We start from the raw sequence: 22,985 nt of genomic DNA, 5'->3' as shown, positions 1-22,985 counted from the left end.
GTTGTCATTGCAGGCCATTTCAACACTGTGCGTTACAGGGAAGACATCCTCCTCCCTCATGTGGTACCCTTCCTGCAGGCTCATCCTGACATGACCCTCCAGCATGACAATGCCACCAGCCATACTGCTCGTTCTGTGCGTGATTTCCTGCAAGACAGGAATGTCAGTATTCTGCCATGGCCAACGAAGAGCCCAGATCTCAATCCCATTGAGCACGTCTGGGACCTGTTGGATAGGAGGGTGAGGGCTAGGGCCATTCCCTCCAGAAATGTCTGGGAACTTGCAGGTGCCTTGGTGGAAGAGTGGGGTAACATCTCACAGGAAGAACTGGCAAATCTGGTGCAGTCCAGGAGGAGATGCACTGCAGTACTTAATGCAGCTGGTGGCCACACCAGATACTGACTGTTACTTTTGACTTTGACCCCCCCTTTGTTCAGGGACAGAAATTTGAGAGAGAGAGAGTAAGTTGAGAGAGAGAGACAGACAGAGAGACAGAGAGAGAGAGAGAGATAACATAATGAAGGCGGTAACCAGGGATAAGCAGTGAATAACGGTTGTTTATTCAAGTCCTTTGTCAAACATAACAAGGTAATAAAATCTGTTCGCAAGACAAATATTTACCAGTGACTGGATCAAAAAGTAGATTAAGGCACTTCTTTCATGTGTTTTTGTGTGGGATTCGCCGACTATGGAAAATGCAACTTACACAAAAATAGACCTTCCCCTCTCAGAAGACAATTCACCTGTTTAAGGCCAAGGGACATTCTTCTAAACAAAATGTATTTTTTGGAAAATCTGACATATTACCTAGTGGCAACAAGACCAATAACAACTTAAGAATCAGTCGGAACAAACGGTATTTTTGATGATATTGTAGTGGCATATTACAGCAGCCCAGAACCAGAGGTCGGTTTGACTGAGAAGTTCTCTTTCTGAGGTGTTTTGTGGTCCACTCCGTAGTATTTAGACATTTAGATGAGGTGGAATCATCGTCCAACCCGCTCCTCGTCAGCCTCGCCTCCTTCGGCTGGTTCCAACATTTAAAGCGTCCCAGCATCTTTCAGTCAGTCACATGTGTTCAGGGTGGTTCTGCAAACAGGTGATGAACTCTTTGACGGGGTGTCCGTGGAAACAGATCTGGTTGACAGCATTGAACAAGGGGAACCTAGAAGGTGGAAAGCTGGGATATCAGTTTCAGTTTTAAAACAAAAATGCCTGATTCACACCAAAGTGCCAACCCAAACCGTACTGGCTTACAGTATATATATATATATATATATATACACAATGGAGTAAAGTACTTAAGTAAATATACTTTAAAGTAATAAAGTAGTTTTTTGGGGTATCTGTACTTTACTATATATATATTTTTGACAACTTTTACATTTACTTCACTACATTCCTAAAGAAAATCATGTACTTTTTACTCAATACATTTTCCCTGACACCTAGAAGTACTCGTTACATTTTGAATACTTAGCAGGACAGGACAATGGTCCAATTAACACGCGTTAAGAGAACATCCCTGGTCATCCTTACTGCGTCTGATCTGGCGGACTTACTGAACACACTTCATTTACTTTCCGAAAATTAAAAAGAAAATGGTGCCCTCTGGTTTTGAATTTGGATTTGAAATGATTAGTACTTTTACTTGATACTTAAGTATATTTTAGCAATTACATGTACTTCTGATAGTTAAGTATATTTAAAACCAAATACTTTTAGACTTATGCTCAAGTAGTATTTTACTGGGTGACTTTCACTTTTATTTTCTATTAATGTATCAGCTCAGTTTGGCTCAGTAGTGTGAAAAGGTTATAAGGGTGGTTTGTCATTACATGTCATTGGATGATCAATTAAGAACACAACTCACTCTCAGAAGATTCTGAAGGCAAACTCATCAAATGTAACTCACTTGTCCACCAGGCCCTTCTTCTTCAGAATGTGGTTGACTTCAGCTGCAGTGGCCGGACCCTGGAGCTTCTGCCCATTCAACATCTCCTTCTCCAACTCCTCAATAGTCTACACAGGGAGACACCAATACAAAGACAGAGTGAGAGAGAGAGATATATATATTTATATATATATATATATATTTATATATTTATATAGATTTATATATATAGAGAGAGAGAGAGGGGACACACGAGAGAGAAATTTTAACATTTAGAATATCGACGACAACGGGTATGACAAATTCTTTCCACACTCCTCACAGCACCTTTCCGGTTTTGGCGAAGGCCTCTGCGATCTTACGGTTGCGTCCGCCGTAGCAAGTTGTGATGAGGTCGGCGACGCCGCAGCTCTCCAGGAAAGTGACGGGGGAGACGGGCCCAGCGGTGCAGAATATCCGGGCGAAGGCAATCATCTCCATCAGCCCCAGTCTGATTACCGCCGCCTTGGTGTTATCTCCGAAGCCCAGGCCGTCACAGAACCCTGCTCCTACCGCCACTATGTTCTGGGGTGGGAGAAGAAGAGATCGTTTTAAACCATTACGATCTCATCTGTAAATAGAAATCTAAAAAGCAATTTATCTTAAAAGATTCTCTGACGATGGTCAACATGACTGAAACACGTCTGGTACATTACACTCCTTTGTTTGAGCACATATTAATACACACTATAATACACACTATAATACACACACGATCAACAGCATTTTTTTCCCCTTAAATCCTCAGTGTCTGTTTCCTCCTTCCACTTTTTTAAATATATATTTTTTAAAAACCTTTATTTAACGAGGCAAGTCAGTTAAGAACAAATTCTTATTTTCAATGACGGCCTAGGAACAGTGGGTTAACTGCCTTGTTCAAGGGCAGAACGACAGATTTTTTTTTACCTCGTCAGCTCTGGGATTCGATCTTGCAACCTTTCGGTTACTGGTCCAACGCTCTGACCACTGGACTTACCCTGCCTCCCCATTCCGGTTAGAACATTGTAACACTTTTCTCCTTCCTGCGTAACTAAAGGCCCACCTTGAGAGCGCCACAGATCTCTACCACATCAGCTTCCTCCACCACGGTAACTCTGAAGTTCGTGGTCTGCATCAGTTTCTTCAGGATGGGGCCCCACTCTTTGTTCTTGCACCCTGTGTAACGAATACAAAACATGGACAATTATTACAGGTGAAAAATATCTTTAATACCATACCTGGGGTTGGCAGGTAGCCTTGTGGTTAGAGTGTAGAGGCGGCAGGTAGCCTTGTGGTTAGAGTGTAGAGGTGGCAGGTAGCCTTGTGGTTAGAGTGTAGAGGTGGCAGGTAGCCTTGTGGTTAGAGCGTTGGGCCAGGTTGCTAGATTGAAATGCTCAGCTGACAAGGTAAAAATCTGTCGTTCTGCCCCTGAACAAGGCAGTTAACCCACTGTTCCTAGACGGTCATTGTAAATAAGAATTTGTTCTTAACTGACTTGCCTAGTTAAATTAAAGATTAAATTAAAACAATTATTAAAAAAAAAAAAATCATGAAATACATTGATCTTTACTTATGTAGCACAAAAGCATTGACATGCTATTTTAATGGTCAGAGATATACTGTGTTCTATTTTCCTAAACAACCAAACACACACCCCTTACCGATTGTTGTTTCGCAGAACTTCTCCTCCGCGACTTCGTTGGCTATGTTAGCTCCCATCAGCACCGTCATGGTGACGCCCAGCTTCTCTCTGATGACATCAGAGATCAGCTTCAACCCCTCTGGCCCCTCATCCACACCCTGAAACATAGATCACCATGGATACGTCTATTCATATCATCTCCCTCTCATCGACATCCTACAACAACCGATCACCAGGAATGTAGGCCTCATCGTCCTATTTACAGCAACAAACAACAATCAGAAGCAGCAGTATTAAATTCTGTAAATTCAATCAGAAGTTTGCCCTTCAAAAAGGTAATTGTTTGCTGCTGGCTTTTATTCAAAACAGGCCCTGAAAGCAAAAAAAACACTCACTTTGATAAGAGACATGCCCACAGCATCCTTCTTGATGTGTTCTTTGATGGTGTCACAGATTCTGTTGATGAACTGGTGTGGAATAACGAAGATCAAGATGTCTGCTCCCTTCACAGCATCCGTCACCTCTGGAACAGCCACCTACACGGGGCGAAGACAGATTCATCGGGTGGATGTGTGGCAGATCTAACAGTTGGTAATAATAAATGATTAGGTAATGATTTGTTAATAATCAGGTAATAATCAAATTTGTTTTTTTATTGAACCGAAAAGGTGATACATGCATTGTTGTGTTTTCTATCGTGACAAACTGTATAAAATGTTATGTTAGCTGCACAAGAGATTTGGTTCTGGGTTACTTCTAAAATTATTAACACACCATTTTTTCCCCAGAGTATTTTGAATGTCTAAAATGAATGAGTCTTACGATGTTTGGGGGAAGCTTGTGTCCGGGCAGGTACTTGACGTTCTCATGGTCTGTGTTGATGATCTCTGTGAGTTTACGTCCGTTCACGGTCTCCTCAAATACCCACATGTTCACTGTCGTGTCGAACACGTCAAGCTTTCCTGCATTGACGCCTACAATCTTGGCAATGGCAGAGCCCCTGTGGATGTGAAACAAAAGGTGTCCATTTCAAACAGTGATATTGTTTCAGTCATGTTCTCCACATTTTAGGATCTTAAGAAATTACTCTGGGTGCAAGACCCAGTGAGGTAATCCCACTTTGAGAGATAAACAGGCTAGCAAGTGAGATGGTAGGATGTCGAATGTCTTGCAATTGTATTTGGTTAGTGAAGCCTGTCTCTCACTGCTGCCAATCAGTTAAGCTTTCTAGCACCGCATATTATGTAACAGATGCTGGAGAGAGATCAGGGAAGAAAATTGTCATAATTCATTCTTAAAAAGTGGACTCAAATTATTATTGAGTCAATAATTTAACATTCACTGTTTATAATGAATATAAACCACTCCTAATGAGTGTAATGGCAGAGTAGTATTTACTCAAACATTATTTTACGTCAATCAATGAGGCAAGAGTTATTTTAAAGATCAGACAACTCAATATTGATTCAGCTACTATCCCCCCATTGTACTAGTAAGCCTACATAACAACACAATAAAACACAACCTCAGAGAACATAAGAGCATTCCCGAGGAAGTCAATCCAAGGCCCTGCAGTGCAGTAGTTCAAAGCGTTTGTTGTTATAGGAGGCGCACAATTTGGCCTAGCGTCGTCCGGGTTAGGGGAGGGTTTGGCCGTCATTGTAAAATAAGAATTAGTTCTTAACTGACTTGCCTAGTTAAATAAATAAAAGGTTACATTAAAAAAAAATAGAAATAGCAGCATGGCTGCTGGACATACCACCACCACCACCCTTCAAGTTCATCACATAATATGATATGATCAGCCCTTTTGTGTGAGTGTGTGAGAGAGAAACTATAAGGAGTTGAACTGCATTCTGCATGAGCCAAACGTCCGATGCAGTCACTGTGGCTGAACAGTCAATAATCCAGCAAATCTACTAGATTAAATCAACTCTATTGAGATTATAAATTAAATTCTGATATTTGCCCCAGTTATGTTGCATTATCACCATTGGCCCAATTGAGACAATTACAAATCGTATTATTATTACTGGTCTAATAAAGCAACAAGGAAATCAGGGAAAATCTAACACGAACAGGGTAACAGCAGTTTACTGTAGGCCTATCTCTCAAACTGTCATCTTTTTTCTGGTGAGATCACATCGAGCAAAAAAACAACACAAACTCGATACACTCACAGCTTCAATTCTACGACCTAAAACGTGATACACAACCGATCCAAAGATTCACAGTGTAATCACCGCCTCAAATTACAGTCCCTTAAGTGAGGCATTTGAAAACCGCTGACATGCAAAAACTGCCCTCTCGTGTGCATTAAGATCATTCTGCATCATCAACTCAGAAAGAGCTAAATATGTTTAGAATGAATTAATATAAAAAATGCTTACCAGTTGCCAGAGCCAATGATGCATACTTTCTTGAGTGCCATGGTGTACAGTGCGATAGTCCACGGTGTCTGTAGCTTCTCCTGAAGTGCTTGGTGCGAGACGCGTCTGAAGCCGAGACGAAATGTATTTATACCTGACACGTGGTCTAGCAGACCGTCTGGGTCACGCCCCCTCGTAGCTATTGGTCAGCGCGGTCAGGAAGAGGACCACTTCTAATCCCATTAGGAACAATGTGTTGCGTTAGGAAGGAGTCTCACATCGTGTCCTTTAGCACATCTCAATGTTCGGAGAGGTGAGTCTTTGACCAAGAATGATTAGGATAATGTCAAGAGCAAAAAAAGTTTGAAGCAATATCTATGTCTAAACTCCTTATCCTATGAACACGATATGCTGACCTGCAGGTCAGTGACCAGATCGTCCCCCTGGTTGTTATACTATACCCTCTGCTGAATCACCCCACTTCTCACAGCAACGAAACAGGTGTGTGGTATCAGAACTAAACGGTGATGCTGAGGTGAGCACTTAGGCAGGTAACATCTTTAAAAATGGTAAGAACGCCAGTTTGTGCATCAAATGGTTCAACTTTAAATAATTAATTCACAACCGAGAAGTTATCATTGACGACTTCCTTTATTATAGCACGAGATTCAAAACATACAGGAGGAAAATAGGTTTGGTCCATGAAATAAAAAATACAATTAATGTCTGAAGATTTAAAAAATCAGTCAACAGTATCATCCCTTTTACAGGTTTGGGGTCAATTCAGCATTAAATCAGCACGTTGATTGAAATTACACTCAACTATTGGAAAAATAAAATAAAAATACCCATTGAAAATATATGTATTTAAATGAACTTACTGAACAGATACTGAATTGAGCACAACGATAAAGCTTCTTACATCCTCTACATGTCATATCTAAACAGAAATAGCTACAAGCCTAAAGCCGTCTACCATGCTAGCAAAAAAAGCTGAAATTCGTGAATGTCACAGCTAAAAAGTGAACCCAGCTCTAACGCTTCTCTTCCTAAAAGGTGTTGATAGCTTCTGCACACTAACAAATAAAGAAGGAAAACCCAGAGGAATTCATCTGAACAGAACAGTAAGAAGCCTAAAACGTTGTTCTCCCTCTTCCACACAGGACCAACAAACAACTGCAACTTGCTGCTAGGTTATAGAGAATATTCTGGATTAAACCATTGGGGTCACTTGAGGGGGAACGTCTTGGGCAAACGGAGCATTAGACAATGAGTCAAATTGATGGCATGTCCTTTAAAAAAAAACAGACATTTTCCCCTTCACATCAGATTATTCTGTTCCTTATTTACAAAACTAGATCGACTTGAGGTAATTACTACTAAACACTACTTCCTTAATATTCTTTACTTCTAACTAAACAAGACCTCATACTTTCTAAACTTTTTTTTAGTTTTTATACAAACAAAGCTCCACCAAAATAGTTTAAAATGGAAAGGCCACTTAAATGATTAACTAACCAATATAGTGACGTTTCACAACATTGTACAGCCTTGCCTGTCATTACCATGCTTTGAAGTGTTCATAGGGGAATGTTGAAGCACACAAGATTCTAAAAGTATAATTTTTTTGGAGGTACACAACATTCTAGAAGCATTTAAAATAATCTCGGTAAGAAACGATCAGCCAGCGGGCCAATAAAAGGCCACGGAATACTCACACAACCCTATCAATACCAAACAAACACTGAATATCAATTCCAGACCAAAGGCAGAATGGTAGTGTGTGTAGGCTGATCACCTGATCAGTTATGAGTTAGTTTGGACTCAGAGCGGGGTAGATGGATAGTCCCAAGCATTTAAAATTAACCCAATGCTCTTTCACCTTGGCCAAATGTTACAACTTTAATTGAAGCCCCTTACTTAAAAATACCCAAATATTAGTTATTGTGAAGTAGCATCAATACTTAGTTGGGGGTAATTTCAACCTCACTTAGGCCTGAATATATAGATTCAAGATCTGTGAGAGAGTTCAGCACAGAAAATAAATGCTTTGGGGGTTAAACAGAGATAGACCATTGAAAGAAAATAAGTCAAAATATATTTTAGCGGGACAATGGGACAAATATAAAAAAAAGTAAGTAGCAATCAAACATTTATACATAACCATAACAGCTGCTAGTTGATGTTAAAATATATCCTACAGTTACCATCAGCAGTAAAGCAGTCTATATATCTAAGATGTCTTATCTAAGCGTTTTGCAAAAAAAAAAAATCAGCGGTGTATTTATAAATATGAATGTCCCAAAACTTCTCTTTTCGTCCTCCCAGAGAGAACAGCCACTTCTTTTCCTGCTTTTCTTTGACTTCATCTGGCCTAGGTGTTTCTGATGCCCAGGGCCTGTTCCAGCTCCTGACGCCTCTGTTGGACCTGAAATACATTTTAAAGGAACACAAAAAAAATGAAGAGATTAAACATGTAGATAAAGAACAATATTACATTTCAGAAATGGTAATCCAATTTTTCAATTTCATAGAGCACTTTAGAGCATGTGTTATAAGTGAAAGGAATAGCAGGTAATGCTAGGTAAATAGCAGGCAATGCTAGGTAAATAGCAGGCAATGCTAGGTAAATAGCAGGTAATGCTAGGTAAATAGCAGGTAATGCTAGGTAAATAGCAGTGGGAACAGCACCGTAAAATAAAGTATAATTAAAAATCTCCCTTAGATAATGATTGTAAGTATTTAGTAGGGCATAAAAACTGGGTGGTATGACTCAGCAATGATGACCCTTCATGGGGAATGAATGGCAGAGGGGAGGAGGTTACCTTGGAGTAGAAGTAGCAACATACAGAATGGAGAGAGGTGAGGAGGTTACCTTGGAGTAGAAGTAGCAACATACAGAATGGAGAGAGGTGAGGAGGTTACCTTGGAGTAGAAGTAGCAACATACAGAATGGAGAGAGGTGAGGACGTTACCTTGGGAGTAGAAGTAGCAACATACAGAATGGAGAGAGGTGAGGACGTTACCTTGGGAGTAGAAGTAGCAACATACAGAATGGAGAGAGGTGAGGAGGTTACCTTGGGAGTAGAAGTAGCAACATACAGAATGGAGAGAGGGGAGGAGGTTACCTTGGGAGTAGAAGTAGCAACATACAGAATGGAGAGAGGGGAGGACGTTACCTTGGAGTAGAAGTAGCAACATACAGAATGGAGAGAGGTGAGGAGGTTACCTTGGGAGTAGAAGTAGCAACATACAGAATGGAGAGAGGGGAGGAGGTTACCTTGGAGTAGAAGTAGCAACATACAGAATGGAGAGAGGGGAGGAGGTTACCTTGGGAGTAGAAGTAGCAACATACAGAATGGAGAGAGGGGAGGACGTTACCTTGGAGTAGAAGTAGCAACATACAGAATGGAGAGAGGTGAGGAGGTTACCTTGGGAGTAGAAGTAGCAACATACAGAATGGAGAGAGGTGAGGAGGTTACCTTGGGAGTAGAAGTAGCAACATACAGAATGGAGAGAGGTGAGGAGGTTACCTTGGGAGTAGAAGTAGCAACATACAGAATGGAGAGAGGTGAGGAGGTTACCTTGGGAGTAGAAGTAGCAACATACAGAATGGAGAGAGGTGAGGAGGTTACCTTGGGAGTAGAAGTAGCAACATACAGAATGGAGAGAGGTGAGGAGGTTACCTTGGGAGTAGAAGTAGCAACATACAGAATGGAGAGAGGTGAGGAGGTTACCTTGGGAGTAGAAGTAGCAACATACAGAATGGAGAGAGGTGAGGACGTTACCTTGGAGTAGAAGTAGCAACATACAGAATGGAGAGAGGTGAGGACGTTACCTTGGAGTAGAAGTAGCAACATAAAGAATGGAGAGAGGTGAGGAGGTTACCTTGGGAGTAGAAGTAGCAACATACAGAATGGAGAGAGGTGAGGACGTTACCTTGGGAGTAGAAGTAGCAACATACAGAATGGAGAGAGGTGAGGAGGTTACCTTGGGAGTAGAAGTAGCAACATACAGAATGGAGAGAGGTGAGGACGTTACCTTGGGAGTAGAAGTAGCAACATACAGAATGGAGAGAGGTGAGGAGGTTACCTTGGGAGTAGAAGTAGCAACATACAGAATGGAGAGAGGTGAGGACGTTACCTTGGGAGTAGAAGTAGCAACATACAGAATGGAGAGAGGTGAGGACGTTACCTTGGGAGTAGAAGTAGCAACATACAGAATGGAGAGAGGTGAGGAGGTTACCTTGGAGTAGAAGTAGCAACATACAGAATGGAGAGAGGTGAGGACGTTACCTTGGGAGTAGAAGTAGCAACATACAGAATGGAGAGAGGTGAGGAGGTTACCTTGGAGTAGAAGTAGCAACATACAGAATGGAGAGAGGTGAGGAGGTTACCTTGGGAGTAGAAGTAGCAACATACAGAATGGAGAGAGGTGAGGACGTTACCTTGGGAGTAGAAGTAGCAACATACAGAATGGAGAGAGGTGAGGAGGTTACCTTGGGAGTAGAAGTAGCAACATACAGAATGGAGAGAGGTGAGGACGTTACCTTGGAGTAGAAGTAGCAACATAAAGAATGGAGAGAGGTGAGGAGGTTACCTTGGGAGTAGAAGTAGCAACATACAGAATGGAGAGAGGTGAGGAGGTTACCTTGGAGTAGAAGTAACGACACACGGCCTCCTGGGCCCAGGGTTGGAAATAGAACTCGGCTCTCCTCTCTTCTTCTGGGTTCGCAACAACATCAGTCATAGTCTGTAAAAAATAATCACATATACATTAGAAACGTTTAACTTTTAGTGACACTTCATTAAAAAGTCTACAGGCATAATGTGTTGTTGTTTACGCACTAAAAGCATCATGCATGTTATCTATATTTATCTTTTCATACAAGTAAACCATCTGTGTAAAGCATACTAGGTTTGGTTTGCTGCTAGCAGGACTCCCTTAAAATAACTTTGCTTGAAAAAAAAAAAAAAAAAAAAACAGCAATATTAATGTTTGTCCCTCGAGACGCCGTAGCAACATAGCCAGTATACACTTCCTCAAAATAGTCTTAATTAATCTAAGATAAATCTGTCTCCCGTTGAATGCCAACAAACAATTCATTGCCACTCCAACTAGGAGTATTACTGTTGGCCAATCACAGACGAATGAGCATAGACTTCAGGTACCAAAAACTTAAGACTTTCTTCAATAAATAATATTGTGTGCTCTAACAGCCAGAAAAAAAATTAACAGCAGAACATCAAAACGAACAAAAACATCACAATTGTCGACCTAGTATATGACCAAACTGTTTCGAATGGGAAGCATGCCACAGGCTTCATAAAAACACATCTTCATTCACTCTGGCATGTTCTTGCATAAGGACAACTAAGGTTACTGGGCGCCAGGTAACCATGCGGAAGGCTGCATTTTCAGGGGGGAGAAGAAATATCCATGAACTTTGGACTGGATTCAACTAGATTCACCCCTTGGTTTCGTTGTCATTGGCAGTCCAGTCAGTGTGGTGTTTGGTCCTCCTCCAAGAATCAGCTGAACAAAACACTACATGTGGAACAGCTAGCGAGTGCTAATGGATAACAAACAGCCATGGCAGCTAGCTAGTGCTAACGGCTAACATACATCCATGGCAGTTAGCTAGTGCTAACGGCTAACATACACCCATGGCAGTTAGCTAGTGCTAACGGCTAACATACATCCATGGCAGTTAGCTAGTGCTAACGGCTAACATACATCCATGGCAGTTAGCTAGTGCTAACAGCTAACATACATCCATGGCAGTTAGCTAGTACTAACAGCTAACATACATCCATCCATGGCAGTTAGCTAGTACTAACGCCCAAAATACATCCATGGCAGTTAGCTAGTGCTAATGACTAACATATATCCATGGCAGTTAGCTAGTACTAACAGCTAACATACATCCATGGCAGTTAGCTAGTACTAACAGCTAACATACATCCATGGCAGTTAGCTAGTACTAACGCCCAAAATACATCCATGGCAGTTAGCTAGTGCTAACGCCCAAAATACATCCATGGCAGTTAGCTAGTGCTAATGACTAACATATATCCATGGCAGCTAGCTAGTGCTAACGGCTAACATACATCAATGGCAGCTAGACTGTGTTAATAGCTAACATTCGTACATGGCAGTTAGCTAGTGCTAACGGCTAACTAAGTCTATTACTACACAAGGAAAGGGTCATGTTCAGTAAGACACAGAGCAAAATGCTTTGCAAAAGAAAACAACAATCTGTGTTTTTATTGGACAAGTTCAAGTAGTACCTCTCCATTTTAGTTAATTTCAATGCATTCTCTTCTTAATGAACATGACCCAGATGGGAGGTATTATGTAAAGTGTAATCAGTAACTGGGCAGCACACAGAGCCGTTTGAGTTACCTTGTAAGTTAAGAAAAGAGGCCTGTACACATCATTGCTGCTCCCCCACACATGGGGGGCCTCATTTCGTCATCTGAAGCACCAGTTCACCAGAGTTCAGTTCATAGTTTACCTTGAGGTCCCATAGAGAGGTGTTTTCCTGTTAGGTTACCTAGAGTTCCCTGCACTGTGACCGCAGCCAGCCATTGATAAAGCCCCGATGTTCTCTCTCTGTGTCTGTGTGTGTGTGTACCTTGAGGTCCCGGCACTGTGATTGCAGCCAGTCGTTGATGAAGCCCTGGGGGTCTCTGGCGAAGCTCAACATGAACTCTCTCTGGGTCTTCAGCTGGTTGATCGTCTCTATGGTCTCATGGATCTACAGGGGAAGAAGAGAGATCCGAGGGTCAAGCCTAGTTCAACATTTAAATACACTATCGTTTTAAGGCGTCTGCATGCTTCCCAACCCGAAACAGTTCAGTAGAGTTCGAGCATATACGACGACATTTTGTGACGGATTTGTTAGTTTTGGTGAGTTTTTCCTGGACGCAAGCCGAAGTTCGAAGCAGACTTCAACCCCCCTTCGTCGGTGATGGGTCCAACAGTAGGGATTCTTCAATAAAGTATTTGTCGTCATTCAACGATAAGAGGACTCGTTATCATGCAACATTTTTCATTGAAAAATACTGCATCAAAACACACAAAGATCTTGTCGCAGAATGACAAAAAAAATGAATGACAGATTTCTCGAGTTCTTAAGATTAATTTGGACTATTTTGAGGAGGAAATGTATACTGGCGACGGCGTTTTAAAAATGGACAAACAGTACTATTGGCCGCTTTTTTCTTTAAGGTCTTTTTAAGGGAGTTCGGTTCGTCTAGGCGCCAGCCAAACTGAAGCAAGCTGACGCCTTTATGGATCTGAACGGGGAAAATACTGCTGGATGGACATCCAAACCAAGATGGATTAAGTAGAGTTACTTGGCTTTGTACAGGGACACACATTAAGGCCCTATAAAATCTGCGATGCAGAGAACACGGACGGAATCCACACAAACATCATTTTTTAAAGGAATTCAACAATGTATTGTACTTAGTAGGGAAACAGGTTAATGTATTGCACATTTATTAGCCCAGAATGCACCAGTAATTTGTATTTCCTACAACTTTCTGGAGAGGCATCGAGAATGCCCCCGTCTGTGTACGGGGGTGCACACGTCTACCGTTAGCGATGATAGTAATGAAAACAGTCAAGGTAGATGGAAAGGCTTTGTCAAAAACCTTCAGTTAAACGTTATCTACAGACGGCATTTAGACCGGCAGCACAATTCAGAGATTTCTTTTAGTAATTGATATTTTGACACCCCCCCCCCCCCTTCTGATGTGATTGGTCAAAAGACCGATTAGTGGGGAAAAGATCAGAATTGACTGCCTGTCAAAACGCAGCCGTAGCAGCTCATGATATCATTCTGCCGGATAAAACAGGATTATTTGAATCAATCCGCTGGGTATTTGTGTTGCCAACTCGACCATCATGCTAGAAACACAACTAAACAGCAGCCTCGTGATAGGCGCACACCGGAAATTAAAGGGGAACTACAAAATAAAATAAAAGATCCGTTTTTTCCCAGACCTCAAACGTGGTCTCTTGATGTGGTTTTAAGCATTTTTTTGTGGACTTTCACCATCCAATTTAGTTGTTTATCTATTAACCCCCTAGAGTCGATGTCGGCGCCTAATTATCTAAATCAGCATAATAAAATAATAATAAGATATGTTTTTTTTTTGTATTGGATGATTTCGCATCTGCGGTGAAAGAGCTCGAGCGGTGTTTGTCAGACTACATGAGACTTCTCACAAAAATCGTCTGTAGTGTCTTGAACAGCCTACAAACTATTATGACCCCCCCCCCCCCTATGGAGAGATGAGACTCCCACGAACACCAAGGTGTTCTCCGTTTTGCTCCACGTCCCCCACAAGCATCTTGGGACTCGTCTGAAGTCGGTACAAGCCAATCTGCCAACTTCCATCTGTAGCGTCCGAACAGTTAAGGCTGCACACTAGTATGTTCCATCTGTGATCCACAGGCCTCACAAGACTCGTCTGAAGGAAGGGTCCCCCGGTACAAGATTTTAAAAAATGAATGGAAGTTTATATGGAGACTTTAGTGCCAAAAATATGGGGTTAAATAACAAAAAGAGAGAAAAAAAAAAGGTTCCCGATCTTTCTTATCTCTTAGATATAGGACAGACACTTCAGAACAAACTTACTTTAGTTTTTTTTTTTTTTGGGGGGGGGGGGGAGAATCTGTTATTCATTGCATTTGTTAAAATTGATGTACCTCTGTCCTTGAGCTGTTCTTGTCTAATGATGTTCTGTATTATATAATGTTCTGTGTTCTGTGTTCTGTTTTTTGTGTTCTGTGTTCTGTATGATGTGCCATGTTCTGTGTTCTGTATTATGTGTCATGTTCTGTGTTCTGTGTTCTGTGTGGACCCCAGGAAGAGTAGCTGCTGCTTTTGCAACAGCTAATGGGGATCCTAATAAAATACTCCCAAAATGGTATGGGGCTAATAGCAGTAAGGCCAAATGAAAACATTAATCTTTTATTGTATTTTTGATTTATATATATTTTTTTTTATACAATTATTATTATTTTTTTAATGCTTCAAGGGGTCTTAACATTCCAAATCAAATAGCTAAATGATCCTTGGTGTGACCTGCTTAAAACAAGTACATGTAGTTTAGTAGGATACCCCCCCCCCCCCAGTGTAGACAGGGCTTAGATTTATGGGCTCATTTTTAAAAGCTCATTTGAGCTCAAAAACATACAAAAAACAAATTGGGAAAAACTGAAACCTGGAAAAACAAAAAGAAAACAGAATTTGGTGAAAGGAAAAAAATAATAATCAGGCAACAAAATAAATGAATCAGGCCCTAAACAATGCAAATGGATACTTCTTTAAAATCTTCCAGATTTAGCTAGCCAGCTAAACTTCATCTGTAGTCACTGTAGTAGGGACATTATGTTATCGAGTGCTCCTCACTCAGTCAAGTAGTACCGTGACAGTTGTCTTGTAAAATTTGCTGTGTTTCGTTGGCCTTTGCCACAGCAGCTAGCCAGGGTCTCTCTGACCTTACTCTGCACTAGTTACCTCAGCTCTGCTCCCTCTACAATCACAGCAATGCGACATGTAGCCAATGCTAGTGACAGTGTGTGTGTTTGTGTGTCAGAGTCCATCCTGTGGGGTCTTGTTCTTTATTCTGTATTAACAGTCTGACCTTGAAGTAGGCTGCTGGAAGTTGGAGAGGGGGAGGAGGGCTGTCTATTTGTTGTTTGATTTCAGGTTCAGAGAGTTTCTCTGTACAGTCTGTTCCTAGTTCACCTCTATTTTCCCACTCTTCCACCGTCTCTGTACAATAGCAGAGTGTAATAAAAAAAGAGTGTGGAAGAACAGCTGTTTATTGCCTCAGTCACACAGCCTCAGAATATCTTACCATAAGTTCTAGGCTAGATTCAGTCCCTTGAAAACCAATGAAACACGGAAGACTTCAACTATGAGCTCCATACATACCTTGTTGTCCAGGCCAGCTATCTCCTGCTGGCTGGCGGTGGATAGGAGGAAGGAGTTCATCTGGGTCTTCAGAGTGTCGTCCACCTCCACATCGATGTCATAGCAGGCCGTCTTCTTCTGGTCGTTGGGATCCACACTGTAGACACACAGAGAGAGAGAGTTAGATCATGCAGTCGTCTATCTGTAGAGACAGAATTTAATTCATGCAGAGTCCAGATTGTCATTTCTTGCAATCACGCTGCACATCTCAGAAGAGTTCTATATCATATTAATGTGGTTCTTGAAACACTTGGAACAATTCCGTAGGCAATGAGATCTGATCTGAGCTTCGAGTTATAAAAAAGGGCCCAGAGTTTTTCCCCGGACCACGCAAACACTCTGGACCCTAGTGACGAGGACAAAACGAGGCGTCGACCCTAGTGACGAGGCTTACCTGATAACATGGTTAATAATGGGTTAGAGGCCTACCTGATGACATGGTTAATAATGGGTTAGAGGCCTACCTGATGACATGGTTAATAATGGGTTAGAGGCCTACCTGACGACATGGTTAATGATGGGTTAGAGGCCTACCTGATGACATGGTTAATAATGGGTTAGAGGCCTACCTGACGACATGGTTAATGATGGGTTAGAGGCCTACCTGACGACATGGTTAATGATGGGTTAGAGGCCTACCTGACGACATGGTTAATGATGGGTTAGAGGCCTACCTGACGACATGGTTAATAATGGGTTAGAGGCCTACCTGATGACATGGTTAATGATGGGTTAGAGGCCTACCTGATGACATGGTTAATGATGGATTAGAGGCCTACCTGACGACATGGTTAATGATGGGTTAGAGGCCTACCTGACGACATGGTTAATAATGGGTTAGAGGCCTACCTGACGACATGGTTAATAATGGGTTAGAGACCTACCTGATGACATGGTTAATAATGGGTTAGAGGCCTACCAGGCCTACCTGATGACATGGTTAATGATGGGTTAGAGGCCTACCTGATGACATGGTTAATGATGGGTTAGAGGCCTACCTGATGACATGGTTAATGATGGGTTAGAGGCCTACCAGGCCTACCTGACGACATGGTTAATGATGGGTTAGAGGCCTACCTGACGACATGGTTAATAATGGGTTAGAGGCCTACCTGATGACATGGTTAATGATGGGTTAGAGGCCTACCTGATGACATGGTTAATGATGGGTTAGAGGCCTACCTGATGACATGGTTAATGATGGGTTAGAGGCCTACCTGATGACATGGTTAATGATGGGTTAGAGGCCTACCTGATGACATGGTTAATGATGGGTTAGAGGCCTACCTGACGACATGGTTAATAATGGGTTAGAGGCCTACCAGGCCTACCTGATGACATGGTTAATGATGGGTTAGAGGCCTACCTGATGACATGGTTAATAATGGGTTAGAGGCCTACCAGGCCTACCTGATGACATGGTTAATGATGGGTTAGAGGCCTACCTGATGACATGGTTAATAATGGGTTAGAGGCCTACCAGGCCTACCTGATGACATGGTTAATGATGGGTTAGAGGCCTACCTGATGACATGGTTAATGATGGGTTAGAGGCCTACCTGACGACATGGTTAATGATGGGTTAGAGGCCTACCTGACGACATGGTTAATAATGGGTTAGAGGCCTACCTGACGACATGGTTAATAATGGGTTAGAGGCCTACCTGACGACATGGTTAATAATGGGTTAGAGGCCTACCTGACGACATGGTTAATAATGGGTTAGAGGCCTACCAGGCCTACCTGATGACATGATTAATGATGGGTTAGAGGCCTACCTGATGACATGGTTAATAATGGGTTAGAGACCTACCTGATGACATGGTTAATAATGGGTTAGAGGCCTACCAGGCCTACCTGATGACATGATTAATGATGGGTTAGAGGCCTACCTGATGACATGGTTAATAATGGGTTAGAGGCCTACCTGACGACATGGTTAATAATGGGTTAGAGGCCTACCTGACGACATTGTTAATAATGGGTTAGAGGCCTACCAGGCCTACCTGACGACATGGTTAATAATGGGTTAGAGGCCTACTTGAGGACATGGTTAATAATGGGTTAGAGGCCTACTTGAGGACATGGTTAATAATGGGTTAGAGGCCTACCTGATGACATGGTTAATAATGGGTTAGAGGCCTACCTGATGACATGGTTAATGATGGGTTAGAGAACTACCTGATGACATGGTTAATAATGGGTTAGAGGCCTACCTGATGACATGGTTAATGATGGGTTAGAGGCCTATCTGATGACATGGTTAATGATGGGTTAGAGGCCTACCTGATGACATGGTTAATGATGGGTTAGAGGCCTACCTGACGACATGGTTAATAATGGGTTAGAGGCCTACCTGACGACATGGTTAATAATGGGTTAGAGACCTACCTGATGACATGGTTAATAATGGGTTAGAGGCCTACCTGACGACATGGTTAATAATGGGTTAGAGGCCTACCAGGCCTACCTGATGACATGATTAATGATGGGTTAGAGGCCTACCTGATGACATGGTTAATAATGGGTTAGAGGCCTACCAGGCCTACCTGACGACATGGTTAATAATGGGTTAGAGGCCTACTTGAGGACATGGTTAATAATGGGTTAGAGGCCTACCTGATGACATGGTTAATAATGGGTTAGAGGCCTACCTGACGACATGGTTAATAATGGGTTAGAGGCCTACCAGGCCTACCTGACGACATGGTTAATAATGGGTTAGAGGCCTACCTGACGACATGGTTAATAATGGGTTAGAGGCCTACCAGGCCTACCTGACGACATGGTTAATAATGGGTTAGAGGCCTACCTGATGACATGATTAATGATGGGTTAGAGGCCTACCTGATGACATGGTTAATAATGGGTTAGAGGCCTACCTAATGACATGGTTAATGATGGGTTAGAGGCCTACCTGATGACATGGTTAATGATGGGTTAGAGGCCTACCTGATGACATGGTTAATGATGGGTTAGAGGCCTACCTGATGACATGGTTAATGATGGGTTAGAGGCCTACCTGATGACATGGTTAATGATGGGTTAGAGGCCTACCTGATGACATGGTTAATGATGGGTTAGAGGCCTACCTGATGACATGGTTAATGATGGGTTAGAGGCCTACCTGATGACATGGTTAATGATGGGTTAGAGGCCTACCTGACGACATGGTTAAAAATGGGTTAGAGACCTACCTGATGACATGGTTAATGATGGGTTAGAGGCCTACCTGACGACATGGTTAAAAATGGGTTAGAGGCCTACCTGACGACATGGTTAATAATGGGTTAGAGGCCTACCTGACGACATGGTTAAAAATGGGTTAGAGGCCTACCTGACGACATGGTTAATAATGGGTTAGAGGCCTACCTGACGACATGGTTAAAAATGGGTTAGAGGCCTACCTGATGACATGGTTAATGATGATGGGTTCTGGAGGCATCAGGAGAGCATGGAGACGCTGGGGGATCTCAGAGAACTTCATACGCTGAGTCTCAAAGATCTAGAACAAAATAGATAAAACAGAACCTTATTAATTTACTGAAGAACCAGACATGCAAAGATTCAGTATTGTGCGGTGTATGTTTCAGCTTTGGAGAGTTAATAAGGATTGCTATTTGTTGTAGGACTAGAGTGTGTTTAGGCTCAGGACAATATTCCCTGGCCCATTTACCCTTAACCATAAAGATTATGAAATGGCAAATTACATTGCAGAACGTCCATTAGATTATTTAACTGTGCCTTAACATTACAGATACAAAACGTGGGGAAAAGATACTCTCCCTAAGAAAGCCTTGTATCTTCCAGCTGTGAACATAGGACACGGTTTTGTACTGGTCCCGCATGGGAATCGAACCCACAACCCTGCCGTTACAAGCGCCATCCCCTACCAACTAAGCCACACGGGGCCACTTGCTGCTCACTGACCTGCTGCAGGTCGTTGTCACAGTTGATGAACTCTCACCTGCTGCAGGTACTTGTCACAGTTGATGAACTCTCTCTCGTGGGGGTCCTGCAGCTTGTGGGTCTTAACATACTGCCAGAGTGCCTGGATGATGACCGGCCTGGTCTGGGTGTGGATCCCCAACATACGGGCCAGGCGAGGGTCCAACTTGAACTGAGGGGGCTGGGAAAGGGGAAGGTATGGAGAGGTGAAATTAGCAGTGACATTACACCATCAAATTGAAAAGTCTCTGAAGAGAGACTCAAATGACAAGAATGTATTTGGGAGAGATATAGAAAGGCCCTGCTGCCAAAACCACCTGGTTCATATTGAATTCAATAAATAAATAAAAAATGAACAGAACATCAACATGACACCATTTAAAATGTAACTGAGTGTTTTTTTTATTTTTTTAAATCAACATTAAATCATATATAAATCTGTTCATATATACCCCATTCAATGCATTTCTGAAAAGGTGTAAATGACCATGTCTGTGTTTGCTTTCAGAAATTCATTGAATGTTTGGGAATGACGTTATAGTCAGGCATTTGAGAAAATTCTATTGCAAATATAGAGAGTGGGAAAGTGGCCGTAACATTTGGACAAATAATAGACACTGCAGTAAATAAAACCTAATAAAAGCCTGTCTTGTCCGGGACCGGACTCAGAGCGGTGCATCATAGCTACAGTAGGCCTATATGCAAATAAGCCATTTGCTATAAGGTCCTGTCATCATTCACTATGAACTGGACTGTGTGTTTACAGGCAGTAGGGCCTGTCATCATTCACTATGAACTGGACTGTGTGTTTACAGGAAGTAGGGCCTGTCATCATTCACTATGAACTGGACTGTGTGTTTACAGGCAGTAGGGCCTGTCATCATTCACTTTGAACTGGACTGTGTGTTTACAGGCAGTAGGGGCTGGCATCATTCACTATGAACTGGACTGTGTGTTTAGAGGCAGTAGGGCCTGTCATCATTCACTATGAACTGGACTGTGTGTTTACAGGCAGTAGGGCCTGTCATCATTCACTATGAACTGGACTGTGTGTTTACAGGCAGTAGGGGCTGGCATCATTCACTATGAACTGGACTGTGTGTTTACAGGCAGTAGGGCCTGCCATCATTCACTTTGAACTGGACTGTGTGTTTACAGGCAGTAGGGCCTGTCATCATTCACTATGAACTGGACTGTGTGTTTACAGGCAGTAGGGCCTGTCATCATTCACTCTGAACTGGACTGTGTGTTTACAGGAAGTAGGGCCTGTCATCATTCACTATGAACTGGACTGTGTGTTTACAGGCAGTAGGGGCTGGCATCATTCACTATGAACTGGACTGTGTGTTTACAGGCAGTAGGGCCTGCCATCATTCACTTTGAACTGGACTGTGTGTTTACAGGCAGTAGGGCCTGTCATCATTCACTTTGAACTAGACTGTGTGTTTACAGGCAGTAGGGCCTGTCATCATTCACTTTGAACTGGACTGTGTGTTTACAGGCAGTAGGGTCTGTCATCATTCACTATGAACTGGACTGTGTGTTTACAGGCAGTAGGGACTGTCATCATTCACTATGAACTGGACTGTGTGTTTACAGGCAGTAGGACCTGTCATCATTCACTTTGAACTGGACTGTGTGTTTAGAGGCAGTAGGGCCTGTCATCATTCACTATGAACTGGACTGTGTGTTTACAGGCAGTAGGGCCTGTCATCATTCACTCTGAACTGGACTGTGTGTTTACAGGAAGTAGGGCCTGTCATCATTCACTATGAACTGGACTGTGTGTTTACAGGCAGTAGGGCCTGTCATCATTCACTATGAATTGGACTGTGTGTTTACAGGCAGTAGGGTCTGTCATCATTCACTATGAACTGGACTGTGTGTTTACAGGCAGTAGGGCCTGTCATCATTCACTTTGAACTGGACTGTGTGTTTACAGGCAGTAGGGTCTGTCATCATTCACTATGAACTGGACTGTGTGTTTACAGGCAGTAGGGTCTGTCATCATTCACTATGAACTGGACTGTGTGTTTACAGGCAGTAGGGCCTGTCATCATTCACTTTGAACTGGACTGTGTGTTTACAGGCAGTAGGGCCTGTCATCATTCACTATGAACTGGACTGTGTGTTTACAGGCAGTAGGGCCTGTCATCATTCACTTTGAACTGGACTGTGTGTTTACAGGCAGTAGGGCCTGTCATCATTCACTATGAACTGGACTGTGTGTTTACAGGCAGTAGGGCCTGTCATCATTCACTATGAACTGGACTGTGTGTTTACAGGCAGTAGGGCCTGTCATCATTCACTATGAACTGGACTGTGTGTTTACAGGCAGTAGGGGCTGGCATCATTCACTATGAACTGGACTGTGTGTTTACAGGCAGTAGGGCCTGCCATCATTCACTTTGAACTGGACTGTGTGTTTACAGGCAGTAGGGCCTGTCATCATTCACTATGAACTGGACTGTGTGTTTACAGGCAGTAGGGCCTGTCATCATTCACTCTGAACTGGACTGTGTGTTTACAGGAAGTAGGGCCTGTCATCATTCACTATGAACTGGACTGTGTGTTTACAGGCAGTAGGGGCTGGCATCATTCACTATGAACTGGACTGTGTGTTTACAGGCAGTAGGGCCTGCCATCATTCACTTTGAACTGGACTGTGTGTTTACAGGCAGTAGGGCCTGTCATCATTCACTTTGAACTAGACTGTGTGTTTACAGGCAGTAGGGCCTGTCATCATTCACTTTGAACTGGACTGTGTGTTTACAGGCAGTAGGGTCTGTCATCATTCACTATGAACTGGACTGTGTGTTTACAGGCAGTAGGGACTGTCATCATTCACTATGAACTGGACTGTGTGTTTACAGGCAGTAGGACCTGTCATCATTCACTTTGAACTGGACTGTGTGTTTAGAGGCAGTAGGGCCTGTCATCATTCACTATGAACTGGACTGTGTGTTTACAGGCAGTAGGGCCTGTCATCATTCACTCTGAACTGGACTGTGTGTTTACAGGAAGTAGGGCCTGTCATCATTCACTATGAACTGGACTGTGTGTTTACAGGCAGTAGGGCCTGTCATCATTCACTATGAACTGGACTGTGTGTTTACAGGC

The 22,985-nt window shown here is 42.6% G+C and overlaps 2 protein-coding genes across 2 annotated transcripts in view; both read right to left on the bottom strand.

Annotated features, from left to right (window-relative positions):
• Window positions 1-537: 537 nt before the first annotated feature.
• LOC110494817 (glycerol-3-phosphate dehydrogenase [NAD(+)], cytoplasmic) lies at window positions 538-6,099 on the bottom strand. The gene is made up of 8 exons (XM_021570149.2): window positions 5,945-6,099; window positions 4,377-4,554; window positions 3,950-4,090; window positions 3,574-3,712; window positions 2,976-3,088; window positions 2,222-2,458; window positions 1,916-2,022; window positions 538-1,165 (listed from the first exon to the last, which is right to left on the bottom strand). Exons 1-8 carry the CDS (start codon window positions 5,983-5,985, stop codon window positions 1,069-1,071), a joined length of 1,053 nt encoding a protein of 350 aa, XP_021425824.1. The 5' UTR covers window positions 5,986-6,099; the 3' UTR covers window positions 538-1,068.
• Window positions 6,100-6,555: 456 nt separating this feature from the next.
• Window positions 6,556-22,985, bottom strand: part of LOC110493298 (SWI/SNF-related matrix-associated actin-dependent regulator of chromatin subfamily D member 1) — a 38,575-nt gene continuing 22,145 nt past the window's right edge. Inside the window, exons 7-12 of the mRNA XM_036950919.1 lie at window positions 19,885-20,046; window positions 19,325-19,422; window positions 15,879-16,014; window positions 12,561-12,683; window positions 10,574-10,675; window positions 6,556-8,351 (exon numbers count right to left, since the gene is read on the bottom strand). Of these exons, the coding sequence (XP_036806814.1) occupies window positions 8,298-8,351; window positions 10,574-10,675; window positions 12,561-12,683; window positions 15,879-16,014; window positions 19,325-19,422; window positions 19,885-20,046 (675 nt within the window). The 3' untranslated portion in view covers window positions 6,556-8,297. The remainder of the gene's footprint in view (window positions 8,352-10,573; window positions 10,676-12,560; window positions 12,684-15,878; window positions 16,015-19,324; window positions 19,423-19,884; window positions 20,047-22,985) is intronic.

Source organism: Oncorhynchus mykiss, chromosome 17 (assembly GCF_013265735.2).
Source record: "Oncorhynchus mykiss isolate Arlee chromosome 17, USDA_OmykA_1.1, whole genome shotgun sequence".
In the NCBI taxonomy this organism is placed as follows: Eukaryota; Metazoa; Chordata; class Actinopteri; order Salmoniformes; family Salmonidae; genus Oncorhynchus; species Oncorhynchus mykiss.
Note: the sequence above shows the minus strand (reverse complement) of the source record. Positions and strands in the feature narration are given on the sequence as shown.